Here is a 19686-nt window from a genome sequence, read left to right on the forward strand (position 1 = left end):
CTTATTTTCCAGATATTAATTTCAGCTATTCTGTAGCCCTCCCACATCCTATACAAAACATGCAATTGCGTTAAGTGCTATTCATTTGTTCCATTTTGATATTGTGCCAACAACTGTAATTTTTTTCACCGACAGTTTTTCATTAAATTTTAAGCCCAATCCAGAAGAAAATACTTGCTATATAGTTTTTAATCTTGAAGTGAAATGTTTGCTATTGGTCTAATAATTATTAAAGCAGCAAACCATGAATGAACACTCTGTATCCCCTAAGCTAATTGTCTAGTGGGTTATACTTGTCTTCTAGTTCTCAGCAAATTGGCATCATAATTTTATTTTAGTTTTTGGTAATTAGAATCTTTCAGAAAAGTGTTAAAGCTTATTACTGGATCTTGTTAGAAAGAAAATCTTCAACATCTGTGATTTCGATAACTTTTTCCCCCTTTTTGGGCCGTGTCTTTATTGATGCATCAGAGCAAGCCAGTACCTTGAGGGAAGAATTGGAGTATATTTAATACCCAAAGTATTTCAGGCCTTTTTTGTTAAATGAAAGTGTGTTTTTTTAAAAAAAGAAATCTCTGTATTAAAAACATCTACAACATTAAAAATAATCACCACTCAGAATTGAAACAAAGGCACATAATATTACCATGTCTTACAGTAATATATTGTTCACTAGACCACTTGAATAGAAACAGAAAACATAAAAATGTTGCATTGGCTCATCATGGGCCTGTGTATGAAGCCAGTTCATGGTTTCCATATGGTCAGTCTGTCTAGAGCAAAACATTGCTGAAGCATGAGCCGCATCATTCAAAATCAGCTTTATCCCTGACTTAAAGACATGACTCAGAAACACCACAACCATGGAAGTTTCCAAGTAGTCTCTCTAGTCACCTAATCCACTGTTGTCTTCTTGGGAGTTGAAGACGACGACTTTACAGCAAATCTCTTTTGTCTCTCTGTTTAGAGCAAGGTGTTCCAAATGGATTAACTATATAACAGTTAAACACTTCTCCGAGGAGAGGTTTGCTGGTTACTTGGACTTCCCCTGGGGACTGTGTGGGAATTTCAGCGGTGGTTCTCATCTTTTATATTTATCTTCTCTCTATAGAAATTTAAATTTTATCCTGGGGAAAAAAATAGCTACTATTCCAGATTACATGAAGACGAGAAAAGTGTCATTCCATCTTTTAACCTCTGATGCTCTATGTAATCATGTAGTTCAAAGAAATAAGACAATTTGAACATGACATTGTCCAAAGTTTTCCCTTTGCTTTTTTCCCTTTGTTCTTGTATATCTGTTCTTCTGAACAGTTTTAGTAGACAACTATTTTGAAAGATATTGATATGATTTTTTTTTAATCTAAAAATGATTTTATCCTGGACTGTATTTGTAAACCCATTATGTTGTCCCGTGTGCAGATGTGGCTTCCCCATGAGGGGATTAGCGTTTTAACCACCAATTTTAGTGAACAGTCTTGAGCCCTTTCACTTCAACTCTCTGAACAATATATCTATTTATAACATAGAGTTAATATGTTCTCCAAATTTCTTCCCAGGGAGTCAGTGAAATTAAATGAATTCATTTCTGCTAAAGTACTTCTAACTCTGGGGAAGCAAGGTTTTTTTCCCCTTATAATAAAAAGTAAATGATAGTATTACATTCTCTCTGTGGAAATTGGAAAAATATATACACCTGTCCTAACAGACTGTGTTATCATGTTTAATCCCCAGTTCTTCATTTTATTTAACACTAGCAGTTTTTATTTGGTTTGGTGGGGCCACCAGCTACCTTTATAACTTTTATCTGACAGATCATGTAATATCTCTGATCATTATCTTCTTTATATGCAAAAACAAAAAACAAAACTTGGGAAGATGGGAGGTACCTTCAAATATGAACTTATTATTTTATATGATTAATTTTTGTGAAATCATGTAGTATATATAAGGGGCTATATTGTATTTGCTTTATTATAGGAGATAGTTATGGGAAATATATAACTGTAGGAGATAAAGTCACAACAAATATGTTACAATGAATTAAACTCAATAAATGAAATATTAATTAACATTTGTTTATAGAACAGCCACATCTATGCCAGGAATTTTTGAAAACACAGAGAAAGTATAAGGCATGGTCTCTGGTCCTTGGGCACTTAGTCTGTTTAGGAAAATGAAGTGGCTAAAATAGTAAATCAATTAGAGTGAATATATCCCAAGTGGTACGATGCTGATTATTATGGTAATGAGAATTTAAAGAAGGAAAAGAAAAGATTAGAATAAGTTGGAGAAGACTTTATAAATATAGTCATCATTTATGGAGTCTTCTATATACCAGGAAAGCATTGAGGTTGCAGTAATTGCTTCTGTGAGACAGTGACATGCATACCTAGACCAGCAGCTCCATTCTGGGAAGTAAAACAAACCAAAAAATGAGTTAGACATTAAAGCCAGTTTATGAGTTCTGAAGGCCAGGAAGAGGACTTTGGACATGTGATAGCTAATAGAGAGTCATAGTAACTTCTGGAGCAGGAGAGTGACACCATAAATATAGCAGATGTTTAGGGAAGAGAAACTCCCATACAGGTTAGAGAAATTTGGGGACTAGGTAAGATGGGCAGAGAAAGTCAAAGACATTAGCTAAGGTAAAAGTTTTATAAAATCCTGGCATAATAATAATGATGATGATGATAATATTTATAATACTTATTAGTAGCTGGATTAATATAGTTAAATGAGAGGATGATGGTTCACATTCATAGTTATGTCCTGCAATCTCATCATCATGCTGTAGAAAGAGAAATTTGGAACAGATGAAAGAATTAGCAGACATTTAACTAAAATGTCCAGAGGACATTTAGTCCACACCAAAACGTCCTTGATATTTGGTCCTGTCCAAAATGTCCATGGAGACATTGGATCCACGCCAAAAAGTCCTTGATATTTGGTCCTGTCCAAAACCATTTGGCTTGGGCCAAATATGCTCGTGAACATTTTAGACAGGACTGAATGTCAAGGACCTTTTGGCATGGACAAAATGTCTGATGAACCAAATGTCTTATGGACATTTTGGACAGGACCAAATGTCCTGAAGGGATAAAAAGGGTATATATTGGGTTAGAACTTCCAGTCCATAAGAACAGACTTCTAATTGTGCTCCAATTCCAGCCCTGGAAGTGTTCCTTCTTCAGAATGGATGTGATAGTTGCCTGTAGCACTTTTCTGTTCTTAAATGCTGTAACATTTAACAGATACAGAAGTGTTTGTATGAGAGAATGGGTAGGACTCTTGTGGGTTAGATCTAGATAATCAGCTCTTCAGAGGACCATATCTTCTATTTCTTCTGTGTCTCTCATGTATCTAGAATCCTGCTATTGGCTACTAGGTATTTACTAACTCATTGTGACTTTCACTCGCTAAGATAGATGGAAGGAAATCCTTTTGTTTTTATAGGAGCCAATTTAGGTACAGTTTTGCCCAAAATCAGGTATGCTAAGTGTTCTTAATAGTTTTGGTTCCTTTTTTCTTCTAAAATCAGCTAGAGAGCCACATATATTTATTGAGATCCTGTGACGTAGGCTCTGTACTGATGTTCAGTATGAAGTGGAGAACAAAACCATGCTGGCTGGTCTCTGCCCTCATGGAATCTTTGTACTGTTGCGAGTAACAAACATATTTCAAGTAATTAATTTAATTATACATTATAGGTGTGCCAGGTGCTGTGAAGGATATTTACGGAGCTCAAGGAATGTGTAATGGGGCACCTCCAGTAGTCAGAGGCAAGGACTCTGAGAAAAAATAGTATATGCAGCGCTTGCCTTGAGAAGCATATAGTCCATTTAAAATAAAATGCATCATTCTGACATTTATATTGAATGATTTAAGTAAAAAGTGAATATTTAGATGTTTCATCATAAATTGAGTCTGGTGGAGTAGATAGTAAAGTCTGAACCTTTAAGCTGTTTGATGAGACAAGGAAGGGCATCCTCCAGGGAGGAAGACCAGACCACAAATTAGCAGTCAATATGTCATTGTGTCACAATGACGTGAAGATGCATGGGATGTAGATTGATCCCCCCATATCCGATTAAATTGTTTGACCCCAAACTTACAGATACATCATGTAGAGTAAACAGTGGCCAGGGTTTTAGTCTACAGATGAGCATTTCAGAACAAGCTGTGCAAACAGAGCTTTGGGAAGGGCACCAAGGTTCAAACAGGGATGGGTTAATTCATAAACACTGCCACCCTCATTATTGGGATTGTATGTCTTAGACGTTGAAAAGCAACACTGGAGAGCCAGGACAACTTAGATTTTTTTTCCTCAGTATTTATCCATGAATCCAGTGTGGTCACTATATATATACACTATTATCTTATGAATTGAGAACTAGTCCCCAGATCATAATAAAAAAGAAAAGGGATAATACAGACTAGCTGAACAATGATGGGGAGGTATAGAGTTGGATCTGAAGGACATGTTATTGGAACATTTTATATTTAATATTTTCTTTAATGATATTGAAGAAGGTATTCCCTTGAGGAAATAAATGTCTTTTGCAGATGATGCCAAAAAGAACATTAAAACACAAATTAGAAAAGCATATACAAACCTTAAGAAATTTCGCTTAAGAGTAAGATAACAGAATGAGGTTCATCTTGGAAAAATGCAGACTAATTGTAACAATACATTTGGGAAAGAATAATCTACAACACAGGTACTCAGCTGTCAAGGGGCAAGTTCTAGCCAGAATGCTGAGCAGGCGAAGGTTGAGAAAAGTCAGCGCTTGCGATTTGATACTGTAGAAAAACAGACCAGCGCTATTTGAGCTAGTGTAGACACTGCCAACTCTAGTTTACACAGAGTGAGAGCAAAGGGCCTAATGTCTAACACTTAAACCCACTGAGAGTCCTCAATATATAATTTGTGGCATTTCCATTATTTGATATTTGTAAACATAGACACCAGAAAAATGATTTCAGGTGCTGTGCAGTAGGAAGGAAATACCACAACTAGTATTGAGGTAGAGCAGAAAGACAATAGGGCCTTTTCTTTTCTAGACAAGGTATTTTCAGATTGTCCAAATATTTCATTGTGGAGTGATGCTAAAGGAAGAGGAAATATCAGATGTGGACCTTGTTTCCCTTGCCCTGCCTGATCAAAGGAGGGCCTGATAAAAATTAAAGAAACCAAGAAATAAAGCAAAGAAAAAGGGAGATGCCTAGGGATGGTTTATAAATTGACCATAAATTTATAAAACAATAAAACTATTTATAATAGTTTAGAAAATGAGCCAATCTTCAATAACCAGAAGTTTTGTGGTGGAGGGGGGGTGGTCTGTGAATATCTTTAAATATATCTACAGTCTCCACCAAAAGGTGGTAAATAATTTATTCAATAAAATATTAAAAATACACCAAGCACTAAATTGATTCTCAAAATACATGGATTTATTATTATTACATGTAAGCGTATCAGGATATTCACTGTGTATTAAGGTTACTATTAAGAAAAGTTTTTATTTTACTGATGCTGTGGAGGTCTTGATTACTAGATTGTCCTTCCTTGTTGAATCCTATGTAAACTGGTATTTCAGTAACAGGATTTAAATTTGAGATAATAGACATTGTTAAAGAGTTATAGAGTCTTTTCCAAATTCCAAACACTATATTAAAGGTTTCTATTCAGGGAAGGGAGTCTGTGAAAAGAGTATTGGGAGCTCCTATAAAAAAAATATTTAGGAGTCTACAGAAAATAGTGTCATAAACTATAAAAATAAAAGCGAGAAGGTCAATATTGACCTGTACTTGGCAAATCAATTGACCCATATGAAAGTCTCTTTTGATACAGTTCTCTATTGGACAGTGCACTCAGATCCTATTTTAGGTTCAGTTTAACAAACATGTTATGAGAGCCTTTTATGAGCCAGGCACTGTGCTAAACATTAGCGATACAAAATGATCAAAATATGGTCACTGTCCTCACAAACAGATAATCACAACGCAGATAAATAAGGGCAGTGAAGGAGATCAGGACAGGGTGCAATTCAAGAGCCAAAGAGGGAAGCCTCATCGGGGGTGTGGAAGTGGGGAGATGGGGAGGTGGAAGTCCGGGTTAGTTGAAAGAAGTGATGCCTAAGTTCAGACAAAACTCGCTGTGAATTTTCATCTCGTTAAGAGCAAATATAAAACAAAGATTGTTTATCATGTTATAAGCAAATACTAAATTAAAAAAAATCGTTTTCATCTTGTTCCATCAATGGAACAAATGGTATATATATTTTTGCAACTACAATAGGGGCTTGATTATTATTCAAACAGATTCTTCTAAGAAGTAAAATTCTTGGAATTTGCTCAGACTCGTGCCAAGGCATATTGTTCAAAATCAGATTAAATTTACCATATTCTCATCTCCCAGGAAAATGACAGTTTGGATGCCTAACATACAATGCTAGTATAGAAATATGTCAGAAGCCAGACAGTCTCCCTATTCTTTTTTTTTTTTTTTTTTTGGTGAGGAGATCAGCCCTCTGCTAATATCTGCCAATCCTCCTCTTTTTTTTTTTTTTTTTTTGCTGAGGAAGACTGACCCTGGGCTAACATCTGTGCCCATCTTCCTCACTTTATATGGGACGCCGCCACAGCATGGCTTGCCAAGCAGTGCGTCGGTGCGCGCCGGGATGCGAACTGGCGAACCTCGGGCCGCCATAGCAGAGCACGCGCACTTAACCGCTTTCGCCACTGGGCCGGCCCCAGTCTCCCTATTCTTTTAGAGGTAATTCCATAGAAATTAATTCCATAGAATTTAATCAGAGCTTATAGATCAGATAGGTTTTTATTTGCATATGCTTTCTCTACACAATCAATGCAGTCTGCAGTTTGCTTATGCAGAAACTATATCAGTTTCTGCTTCCTTCCATTTGATTTGGCAACAGCTCTAGGTGTCCACAAAAGTTACATGATGCCTGTTGTTGCTGAACGCTTGAATTGCTTAGGAGTAGGTATTTGCAATTTGTTTTACCTCCATGATTATCTAAAAAATCTTCTATCAAAAAGTGTTTTTTAAAAGTCCTTGAGTTCTTCCCAACTGGTAATACGTTCAGAAGAAATGATATCGGGGTTTTTGCACAGTAATTCCATGTGTTAGGATGAGCATCGATTCCCAGAACCTTAGTGGTAAAAGACCTTTGATAATCACTTGCTTAAATCCGTTCATTTTATCGCTGAGGAAAACTGAGGCCCAGTGAAGACAAAGGGGCTGCTCACATCCAAGCAGCAAGGTGCTGTGTTACCAGGATGAAGGGCCTTAGTCTCTGTCCTCTGAGGTCGGGGTCCCTGACATCTTAAACTTTATTGTACATACAAATCTCATGGGAATCTTGTTAAAATGCGGATTCTTATTCGGTAGTTCTGGACTGGGGCTCGAGGTTCTGCATTTCTACTAATAAGATCCCAGGAGATGTTGGTGCTGTTGGTCCATGGACCACACTTTGAATAATAATAAGGCTTTACACTAAGACAGTTCATCTCCTGAGTGAAGATGAACATTATGGAAAGCATAGTTCTGGTTCAGATATAGCCAGTAGTTCAAAAAAGGATTGGCATACCTTAAGTAGTTCTAGCGTTACTGCACCAAATATTCTATATGATCTTATGATAGAGATAAACCATCATCCCATAATGCTAGTTTCCTAGGAAACATCATCTTAGAAGTTCATATTAATTAGAAAATTGATTGGGTGAGATTTTTGACCCCCTGTACCTAGTTGTCCTGGGCCCTCTGATGTCAAACCTATCATCTAAGATGCATAAATGATGATTCTTAATAAATGCATTTCTTCTTTTAAGGGACTTATGATTCCCCAGCTATTTGTCAATTTCATGATCCTTAAATAAGTGCATTTCTTACCTCAAATGGTTCTCTTTCTCTCTCTCTCTCTCTCACACACACATGTAGTATTCACATATATCACACCATGTTCTTTTTATGAAACAAGTGGATTATTGCATGATCAATATGATAATTTTAGTGTTTATCAAAAAATGCAAACAGGTAAGATGAAATGGTCATTATAGAATATATCCTTAATTCTGGAATTACCTGCTTAATTATAAGGTATATCAGTATGGATTTATAGTCCTGGCTAGGAAACACACACACAAATAAAAACCTCATTTACTTCAGAAATTATTTTGTCAAATAAGTTATATGGAAAACAAGTTTCCATGTATTTTTCTTACATATCTCTGAAGACATTTTTATTGATGCATATAGAATGCCATCTTCATGAGAAATGACCCAACCTCATAGATTGTAGTTCTTATTTCTGTATTTCTCTAGGTAGATCTTCCTCTATTCATTGCAGCAAAATATTCTAACCAAAAATAACCAGTTCATTTATATAAGTGTTTTTGAAGAATTCAAAAGGGCTGTATCAATACAAGATGTTTGCTGTTAAGATTGTTGATGTTATTGTTAATGATCATAATTATACTGTAAGTTTAGATAAGAACTCATGGGGCTAAAAATCTGGAACTTGCTAGTACTTTATCTTGTAGGCCATTCTTCATGAAATAGGTGAAGTAGATGTACCAAATCACATGATGACTTTTTTTGGCATTGAATTTGGCTTTAAGGGAAATGAAAAAAAATCACCCTTATGTTAGTAAAAATGAATAGTTTTAGTCACATCTCTTTGATACCAAAAAGATGGTATTTATTCTTATTTATTCTGGGGAAGAAAGGATTGTGTGTAAATCATGAGATACATGCTATAAGAAATAAATTTTATTAGATAGGTGCTTTGCATGATGGTTATGGTATAGATGAACTATTAATAATAATCATGGCTAGGGGTGTTGAGTGTCTATAAGTATATTTGCTTCCTAGAACCTTTCAATGTCCCTATTTATTATGGCATAATATTGGGTAAAATGAATGTAATCTGAAATGCTTTAGTTACTGGAGTGACAGCAACAAAAAAGAGCAATTATAAAGGACTTCCATATTTAGGCACAGCACTAACATCATTGCATGATCTTAAAAACAAAATTATATCAAGATTCTATAACTTTAACAGGTAAATGTACGTGAGTGAGTAAAATGTAAATTTTATACATTTTTAAAATAGTTTTACCTTAAATGCAAAATTACGTCTATGAAGTACTACTGTAGAGGAATAAGTATTTAAATTTGAAAAATGTATTTGTCTGTGATTTGGGAAAATTGGATGAAGTGAAATCTGTACTAATAAAAATCTGCCTCTTTCTGTCTTTCAGTATTAAAAATGAGACCTAATTTGTAAAATCTTTAAAAAAAAAAAGCAACGGAGAATGTAGTTTTTCTTGTCAGTAATCACTCGAGTGTGAATGTGCTTGACTTCTATTAGTTTGATGATGTATCTCATAACATATAAAAATATCTATGAAGTAAGTCCGACATTGAGGTATCTATAAAAGAAGAAGCTCAGAATCATTTTAAATGAGATTATGGATGGAACCACATAAACTCTTAGCAAAACCAGTGTTTTGACATAGTAAGAGTCAGCGTTCAGTGACAAATGGGGAAATGCCACAGGGGAAATGACTTAGCTGCCCAGGCCTTGAGACCCCTGTTCAACGTTTCCACCTCACTCTAGTTAAATTGCAGTCAACTGACCGTAGAAGACTGAAGCAAACAACAACAAAAATATATACCCCACAGTGTTCATGGGACAGAGTTTTGTAAATGTTTTGTCTTTTCCTTTTCTGTATGTTGTTCGGTCACCAGGTCATTTGTAGGAATCTCCATATTCCATAGGAGGAAATTGCCAGTCTGAAAGTTCAGTGTCTTTAGCGTTCTATTGCTTATCACATTTTTGCCCTTTAGGTGCCAACCTGGATTCACTGGAGCGAGATGTACTGAGAATGTGCCCATGAAAGTCCAAAACCAAGAAAGTATGTTAAAATAATCTGAAATTTGCTTTTTCTCCCAAACTACAGCAACAATCACTACTACTTGGTGCTTTTACAGCTCGGTTGTAACTGATTCCTTTTGTTCTAATTATGGTTTAACCACTCGGGCATAAACCCATTCATTGTGACCTTGTTTACCCGTTGCTCAACGTGCGCCCCCCAAGGTCCTAAATTTGAAAGAACGACACATGAGGATGGATGGCCAGTGATGCTGGCAACCATAGCAGGCAGACCAACCAAAAAAAAGACCATTTCCTTCCAACATTTTTGACCAAAGCTGTCAAATGGAAAATGAGATGAAGAAAACGTCAGATTTAATTTTAAGCGGCTCCCTTTGAAAGAAAGCAGTCACTTAAAATGCTGGGATCCTTCTGTCACACAAACCCTAGGACTACATTTTTTCCAAATTTTTAACTCTTTGGGGGGAATGCCCGAGTCTGAAAGCCGTGATGAGGACAAAGACTCAGTTCCTGAGGGTGAACTCACCAAGTTCAGTCAAATGACACTGAAGGAGCTTCTTTCTAGCATATATTCACCTCTTCTCTTTTTCTCTGTTTTTTCTACCATTGTTTTTTGTTTCTTCTCTCAGGTGCCCAAATGAGTTTACTGGTGATCGTTGCCAAAACTACGTAATGGCCAGCTTCTACAGTACGTCCAGTCCCTTTCTGTCTCTGCCTGAATAGGAGCATGCTCAGTCGGTGCTGCTTTCTTGTTGCTGCATCTCCCCTCAGATTTCACCTAGAGATAGATGTGTTTTACCAGGTCTAACATTGACTGCCTCTGCCTGTCGCATGAGAACATTAACAAAAGCGAATGTATTACTTCCTCTGTTCGTGACTAGTTGGCTCTGAGATACTAATAGGTGTGTGAGGCCCCGGATGTTTCTGAAATTGATATTGAATAATGTGATACAAAATGATAGTCAATATCAAGCAGTGCAATTATAATAAAGGCATTTAAAAGTCTCACTTTTATTGATAAAATAAAATCATTCCACTGAAGAGTTCATCTTCTTTATAAAATAACATCTTGAAAAGGATGTTGCTAAATTGTAATCAATACACACTTGAAATGATGGTAAGTTAATTTTGGTGCAGAATGTGTTATTTATAACAAATAAACATAATAAAAAGAGTTCAGATGTTTCTCTTCCTTAACCAAACAGTTTGCATTTAGGTATATTAAAAAAAAAACACTTGAGTAGGAAAATTAAAAACAAACATTTCACAGCAATTGAAATAGCCTGGTTTCTATTTATGTTGCTTAGAAAACAAGTGATTCAGGACTAGTTTAATAATTTATTTATGTTAGCATTTCTTTATGCTGGTTTCAGTGATAATTTTAGGAGAAAATAGTTGTTTTTTAAAATATTTATCGTTTACTTTGAAATTCAATAGGTTACCTCTAGATACATATTTTTAAATACATAGAACTGGGAAATTTGGATAGATTTCTATGGCTTTATGAAGTTTTGATCATCATTCCTAAAAGACCCAATTCACATTGTATATAATTGCGTGGATAACTAAACTAGGTATTTGTGTTTCTATTGTGAGCTGGGACTATAACTTTTAATTCTGGAGCTTTCAAAGCATTGTTTTTAAAATTGATTCCATATAGTTATCCATTTAAATCAAAGGTTGACAAATTTTTTTCTGTAAAAGGTCAGATACAAAGTGATACCATCACTTTCATAACTACTCAGCTCTGTCATTGTAGCACAAAAGCAGCCATAGGCAATGCATGAACTGATGAGCATGGCTGTGTGCTATTAAAAGTTTATTTATAAAAGCTGGCAGTGGGCCGGATTTGTCAAGCTCTGATTTGGATTGTCAATTACTCACCCTGAAAAACATTTCTCATGGCTTATTGCAGTGTAAATTCATGTAACACAAGAAACAGTGATATAAACTGGTCATTTGGGGGCAAGAATCAGAGATTTCCCCTTGTTCAGATGCATACAAAGAATAAGATTTTGTACCTCATGTTAATAGTCGAGGAAGAATAAATTCCATGGAAAAATAAATTCCATATGCATTATGGGGAGATTAGACCCATAATATTCAATCATTTATGTAGTGAGGTGGTACTTATTATGCATTTACATAGGCTACATATCAAAGATTACATTATAGGCCATTTTCTGTTGTGAAAAATTGGTAAATTTGATATTGCTAAATTTTCAAACACAGTATTCACTTTATTCACAAATCTTTAAATAATATGCATATAGTGGACAGAATTTTTCTGTCCATAGCCTTAGATTAATTTTTTAAGCGTAGATAAGGTAGAAAGTAAAAATAGAAGGGAAATAATAGAATTTTAGTTAATATATTAAAGCCATTCCTTTTAGAAATATGTGTTTGTATTCAAATAACATAGATTTAGTAAATCCATGTGACTGTAAAATACAATGAAATTATATTTTAGAATTTAACAAAAATTTTGAACATTTGCATTATACTTAATTTTTGGGTGTTATATAGTTTCATTGTGCACTGAAGGCACTAAAAATGAAGATAGTTTCCAAAATAATAATGCAGTTAGATCTGACAGTAGTAACCAGAGAAAATGTTCTCAACTTCTCTTTTAGACCATTTTCTCTTTCGTATCATTTAAAAATAGCTACTATGTATTTAATCAGAGTGTAATTCCTTAAATAATTTTTTTAGTAAGCAATGAAACTTTTTGGAAGACATCGGAAAAGCAGCATTCATATTTAACCTGATTTAACAAAGATTGATAGGAAGCACATTTATGAACAAAATCTGTAATGACTGTACATCACTGCTGCCTCATGTCTGGAAAAACAAGAGCTTACAACCAGAAGCTGCTTTCCAAAGTTGTCTTGCCCAGAGTTAATTTTTTAACCTCTATGTCTTAAATTCACAATTTTTATTTCCCCCCACATAGAAGGCAAGAAAATAAGTTTTTGCTGCTCTAAGAACTTTATGTTCAAGTAGTAATGGAGGCTGCACAAAGGATGAAACATATTGCCAGAGTGGTAATGTTTAAAATTTAATTGTTTCTTTGTGTTCGTAAAGTCTGAAACACATAACATAAATTTTAAAAGAAAATATATTCCCCAGCTTAAAAGAGAAACATTTTTCGAGTCACCAAACCACATTTTCAGTTGAAAAATAACATTCTAAAAGAATGTACAATTTTTTAAATGCTGATTAACACATAACTTACATTATTAGGATTTGATACAATTTTTGATGCAAGTGTCCTATGGGGTAAAATATGAAAGAAAGAAACAAATGTATATTTTATATGGCTTTCTTGAAGGCAGCCATTTACTGTGAAATAAAACATATTGATAGTACTTTCTAGGAAAATATTGTCAAGGTTAGTCAGCTTCAAATTTGACCTATTGACACAGAATTCCTACTTGAAAGGATTGTGTTCATCAATGTGAGGTGTGTGTGGTGTGGTGTGTGTGTGTGTGTGTGTGTACAGAGAATCCCTAATCAATTTATAGACTTTATGGAGAGGGAAAAAGGCACTCACAGCTTTAATAATTAGAACCAGTATGGAGCAAATTTGTCATATATAAACTAACATATAATAGGAAATAGTTATAGAATAGCCCAAATTATAGAATATTTCAGAGTACAGTTTTAGAGCTTTTGGGCATATTCAAGAATGAATAAACTTAGCAGATATTCTTAAAAGTAGTTTTGAATCAGGTTATTAATGTGTAAATTATTTGGTGTTAATTGGTAGATGCTTTAAAAACCCATTGAAGTTATAAATTTGTTTATCAAACGTGTATCTTGCTGACAGTAGAATAAAGGCAAACTCAATCTATGACAAAATTATCATAAATTCCAACTGAGTGTTAGTGAGATTTTACTCTGTGTGTGTGTGTGTGTGTGTGTGTGTGTGTGTGTGTAAGTGTGCTCCTGTGCACATGGAAACTTGAGAGTAAGGAGAAGGTCTCCTATTACATTTCGAAGGGCTCAGTGTCAATATGGATTGGTATATGTGAAAAAAAGTATCTACATTTGTAAAGGTAAGTCAAAAATGAATTAAAAGTCAGACACTAAATTAGTCCCATTTAGAATTGGCATTGACAGAACTCCTTTAGAAATCTCAGAGGTGCAGAAAGTCAAGACTACCCCTATGCCTTTGAGGTTATTTGCATAAAGAGGCCCAAGATGTTAAAGAGTAAAATCCTGAATGTCTTCGAATTTTAGCAGAAACCATAATTGCATGTATGTATAATTTTGGTAAAAGAAACTTGTTTTGTTCTTTTCTCTAACGCAACTGAAAATTTAAATTAACCTACAGGTTAATCAGTTTTATTCAAACAATTACAAAATCCTAAAGCAAAGGATTAGTGAGTCGATATTTCATAGTTTCTGAAGACTCTGAGGTTTAAATTAATTTTTTATATTGCTTACTGCACAGCAGGAAGTCACATGTAGAAAAGGAAACTAAATTGTTTACAGTAACCTTTGTGTTTTTGAATTATTAATTTAATTTGAAAAATTTAGTGGCTAGGCAGAAGTTCAATAGGAAGCATATGATACATAATGAGCCTAAGCCAACATTAGATTAAATAGAACAGAAAGAAAGTAATAACCTCTTCACAAAATGAAAAGTGTTTGTGTATTCTGCTTTTCTTGACTCACAATGAAAAAACTGTAGCCACCAATAGTAAAAATAAATTAGAGCGGTATTTGCTCCAGGTCCAGAATGACTGATGCATGTTGCCTCTGCTTGTTTCCTTGTTAGGGCTTGTGGCCAGAAGAGATTCCAATTTTAAGTACCAATTTCCCTTTGAATTATTTGAAATTGGAGCTGCCTGATATGAATGACTTCCCATGAAATGAAATTATGGTTAGGCTCACAGACTCACCTATAAAACCGTAAATGCAGTAATATGTATGCATGGGCATGCTACTAATTTTATTGAAGACTTAACCAAGCTTTCTATGCAACTAATATAGATCGTTAGCAGTGTTCACGTAGGCATGAAATAATGATTCTCTGGAAAGAGTTTCTGCAGCTATTTCTTGATTTTAACCCTTAAATTATTACTGACTGGTAGGAGGAAAAGGCAAGAGATAAAAGGGTTCTAGGGAGAAAAATTGAGTCACAGCCTCGTGGAAATGTGTAAGGAAATTTAGTATCACTTCCTCGGAAAATGAATTTTTGTACCTGATGTTCCAAAGTTTATATGAAGGAAACAAATGGAAAAAAAATGTCAATTTGTCAAATTTAGTGTTGCACAGAGGCAAGAGAAATTCGTTTGGATTTGAATAAATGGTTATTTTGCTGTGAACATTGTGCAGCCAAATTAACCCTACATCCTCTGGCTTATAATTTATGAAAAATTTAGGTTATTTGCCTGAGTACCCTGGACCCAAAGCAGAGAGAACTCTATTATATATAGTGCCTCTCATTACCATTGTTACTCGATGTACTATTTTTTTAATCTGGAAAACTTCATTTCCTTAAGAGGTGGCAAGTTTTTAAAGTCTAAATTTGTGATATATGCCAGGAGCTTTCAGAGTTTTCCTGGCCATGAAATTAGTCAAAAGTAAACCTACATGCAGTAATTGGCCCAAGGTAAATCTCCAGATGTGTCTGTTTTCCAAGCTCCCTTCTGCTGTTGGCCGATATATTTCATGGCTTCTTTATTCTACAGGGTCCCCCCATGAGGCATGTGTTAGTATTATAAGCATTTTGTCAATGAGAAATTAGCTTGTCCAAAGTCACTGAACAGGTAAATGGCAGAGGCAGGACCTGAAGCCAGGACAACTCCAGCACACTTACCTCTTACTTTCCCCTCTCTACAGGAAGCACTTTGTCCATGTCCAAACTAATGTTTTTGTAAGAGAAATACCCCTCTACTGTATGTTTTCAGACTTAAGAGATGCCTTGTCATGCTTTTGGACCCTCCTGGTCTCTCTCTAATCAGTGATCAAGCGAAGAAATGTGGACCTCCGAACCTCTCTTTTCATTCTGCCCCTCCGTCTCCCTGCCTGTCCACCACACATGTACAAATTAGTCCTAAACGGTTCCACCCAATGAAAATTGATTGACAATTTTAGTTTCAAGACTAGGAAGTGTCATTTCTGGAGGTTTTTTCTTCTTTGGCCCATTTTCCGCATTTCTCACTTGAGCCTGTGCTGATTCTGTAGTCCTGCAATCCTGGTGCGCTTGCAGTCAGATCTTGTCAGGACTACGGCTGTGGGCTCACGCCTTTGAGTCCCCTTCCCTGGGCAGCCCTGCGGGGCCTCCAACAGCCTTTGCCCATCGGCTCTTCTCTGGTCATCAGAGCTTCGCATTGTGGAGTCATCATCTAATTGGCTCTCTGTTATTTGAGGAAGTAGTACATTAAATTAGCTGAAGACCCCAGGATGGTATTCTCCCCCCCTTCTTTTTTTAATTTGAAAAAGTGAGGCATTGAGAGCTATCCTGTGCCACGCAGGAATTATATGAAAAAACTGGAAGCAGGCTCTGGTGTCCCAATGCCCTGTCTGGCTTTTTGAGCAGAAGTGTTTGTTGTTTTCTGTGAATGAAACGTGTAAGTGGTAGAGAAAGTGAAAGGTTAGGAGATACATTTTTTTAAAAAAATTAACCAAAGCAACAAGAAATATTAGAGCTTAACTATCCACAAACGGTGAAAAATGTAAATCCAACATGATAAAATTGTCAGACCAAATTCCTATCCTCTTGGCTTCTCCTGGCTCTGCCACTGTGTGTCTTTGGGTAAAAAAATTTCACCTCCCTGGAACATTGCTTCTGCCTTTGAAAAAGAGAGGAATGAAATAATACCAAATGCCTTTTCTGATTATAAATATGATCTTTCTATTCCCAAACAATGAAGTAGCATAGAGGACAGCTCAGCTATATAACTTCTCCCTCAGTAAGGTCTTTTAAGGGTTAATAAAGACACAGTGTGCAGGTATTTGCACACCTCTTAAAAGAGAAGTTCCCTATGTGGACTCTAGGAGGCGTACCTGAGCACTGCTTCGTTAACCACCCATTTGTCCTGTTCAATGTGCACGCACAGAGAGCCGTAATAGTCATGTGTAATGTGTTTTGGAGTGCAGTGTATTGCTCTTTTCTGAAACTTTTTCCCTTTCTTTCTTTTTTTGTCAACTTTCTGCATTGGCAGAGCATCTTGGGATTGAATTTATGGGTATGGACCAATCATCATTCCTTTTAGCCTGCAGAATTTAGAGCCTATGAGCTGAAATCTTTTCCGTTCCTACTCTTACCTTTCAGTTCCTAACTAATTTCCTTTCTCCTTAGAAGGGATCATACAGCTATAACAATGATTTCTCTGCTTTCAATCTATGATTAGTTTACTCACGCGTTACTGAGTGCAGCAGCTTTTAGATTCCCAAGCTTCACTTAGAGTTTAAAATCACCTCACCTGCTGCAAATTCACATATATCCCATGTTCCTTGACCCACTGGTTGGCTCTGGCCATGCTGTTATTTCAGAGCTGGGGTAAGGTGGAGCCGTACAGAAGGCTACAGGAGGAACCCAACCAGGGGCCTGAGAACAAAAGAGGCTCTAAATGCATCAGCTTAAACACACACTTCATCTTAGGCTGATGAGAGTTTAACATACAATGTAAAAATCACTGTTTACTATTTAATATAGTAACATAGCCCTTACATTGCAACACAATATTATATGCCCAGACTTTGAATTACTCTGATTTTCTGGAGATATTCAAGCACTACTCTAGTCAACTTCATTATCTTGTGAGCAAGGAAATAGAAAACAGAAAGAAATGAGCCTTGTGCTATTTTAGGTGGAAACTCTAGTGCTAATGGAATTAAACTTGAGTCACTAAGGTTATCCAGACAAGTAATCGAATAGAATTTTCACACTGTAAACATCAAATATCTCCTGTGAGCATATAAATTTGGGGTGTACTCCTTTTGAAGGCCTTCATCCTAAATAGTTGGGAGAAAAGATGAGTCTCAGAAGGAGGGGGTAGCCATGCTATCTTCCCAGAGGCTCCATGATGCAGGTCCCCAGGGCTTCTTGAACACTGCATACAGCCCTGGAAGGTGGTAGTGGGTCAACAAAGCAAAGTCCTGATTAACAGAATATCCGATCCGCATCCAGCTGGTATCAGTGACATCATGCAGTGAGGGCACCCTACAGGTGCTGCTTTCTTTTGGATAACATCACAGTCTACTCCTAATGTATGTTCCATCATTCGTGGAAAATCAGAATGTTGCAAGCGTAGCAATTACAGGGATAGAAACTCAATTACTTGCCCATTCCACCAAAAAAATTCCGAGAGAAAACTATTCATTTGATGGGAAAACCCCCACATTTATGTACGTGGACTTTTGCACATCTGAGAACACCTCCCAAGGGTGAGAAGCATGGGTAGCAGGTCATCCACATGAGGGGAGTGATCTATTCAGGTTACTGGGATAAAAATTGTTCTGCTTCTAAAAAGGCTTATTGGCCTTTCCTGCAAGGAGGAAAAAAATTCTATCATCACCTCCCCACTTCTCCCTAACAGCATCTTTCCTGCTTTGTTGCTTTAGGGTCTGACTACAGAATTTAATATTTCTATTTCCACACAATGAAGTAGGGTAAAGGAGAGTTCAGATATACAACTTCTCCCTCAGTAAGATCTTAAGGATTAGTAAAGACACTGTGCTGGTATCTGCACCTCTTAAAGACGAACCTTCCAGAGGCTCCACAGTCCCAGGGCAGCCAGTGTACTAAGCCAGAACGTTGCATCCTTAAGGAAAGTCAGACCTTAAAGGTCAATTAAAATTGAGAAAGATAAGGCCTCTGTCTCTTGGTCTTGGCCAGATCAGACTGGAAAACGTTGCTTGATGTGATTCCCTTCAATGTGTCTCGCCAGATCTAGAGTTAAGACTCAGAAGCATTTCCACTCATTAATGCAGATCTGCCAACTGGACTGAAGGATTCTATTTTTCAGTGCTGCCTCTAGTCTACTCTTGCCCTATTGACACTGTCACACTAGGAAAAAAATAAGGGACAAAAAGGGTTAAGAGAACCCATTGTTTATATTATTGTCCATCAAGTATTTCTCTTTTAACACATTCATATTGTGGAGGTCACCTGATCTAGTCAACCACTGGAAAATTAAATAGAATCTTAGATGAGAAACATGTAACACATTTAATAAATGCCGATGTGAATACAGAATCCTCATCCCACGTCTGTATTCTATGGGTCTTGGCTTTAATTGGTTCATCTTAGCACTTCTGCTTTACCCTTTGACCTTTATTGGGCTGCCTTTTTATTTCCATGACTGATTTTACTGGAAAATGTGTGTCTTCCTACATAACACAGGAAGAATGGGTGAGTCATCATACACCATTTGTTCACAAACCCCAATCTATTTTTTTATAATTAACAACAACCAAAAAACTTGTCAAAAGAATCTCTGAGAGTATGCATGATGCTTTTCCCCTGTTAGTCCTTGGTTAGGTCCCATTTTTGTAGTTTGCAGAAGCAATTTCCCAGCTTTTCCTAAAGATAGAATGTTAAGATGTCAGTGCGACCAAACTCTTACCGTTTTAAAAGGAGAAAAAATAGAGTAAGTGAAAGAAGCCATGGTAAAGCAGAGTCTTCATTATCTTGGCAACAATACTTTTTTATACTCCTGTTTCTTAACCAACTCCTCACAGCCGAAGGAGCCCTACTTTGCATCTTGGTGCCATGGAGAAGGACCAGTGGGGTGACCCTACTGCTTCTTAGACA

At 36.2% G+C, this 19686-nt stretch overlaps 1 protein-coding gene across 7 annotated transcripts in view; it reads left to right on the forward strand.

Moving 5' to 3' along the window:
- The window catches only part of NRG1 (neuregulin 1), a 215189-nt gene that overhangs the window by 180993 nt on the left and 14510 nt on the right, over positions 1-19686 (forward strand). For 3 of the 7 annotated variants that reach the window (XM_058525174.1, XM_058525176.1, XM_058525172.1), the window contains one exon: positions 9872-9939. In XM_058525174.1, the coding sequence (XP_058381157.1) occupies positions 9872-9939 (68 nt within the window). Of the gene's footprint in view, positions 1-9871; positions 9940-10546; positions 10606-17092; positions 17117-19686 lie in introns of those variants that run through there. The other 4 variants (XM_058525175.1, XM_058525177.1, XM_058525173.1 and 1 more) reach the window with 3 other exon arrangements.

The sequence above is a fragment of the Diceros bicornis genome, chromosome 29 (genome assembly GCF_020826845.1).
Source record: "Diceros bicornis minor isolate mBicDic1 chromosome 29, mDicBic1.mat.cur, whole genome shotgun sequence".
Classification (NCBI taxonomy): Eukaryota; Metazoa; Chordata; class Mammalia; order Perissodactyla; family Rhinocerotidae; genus Diceros; species Diceros bicornis.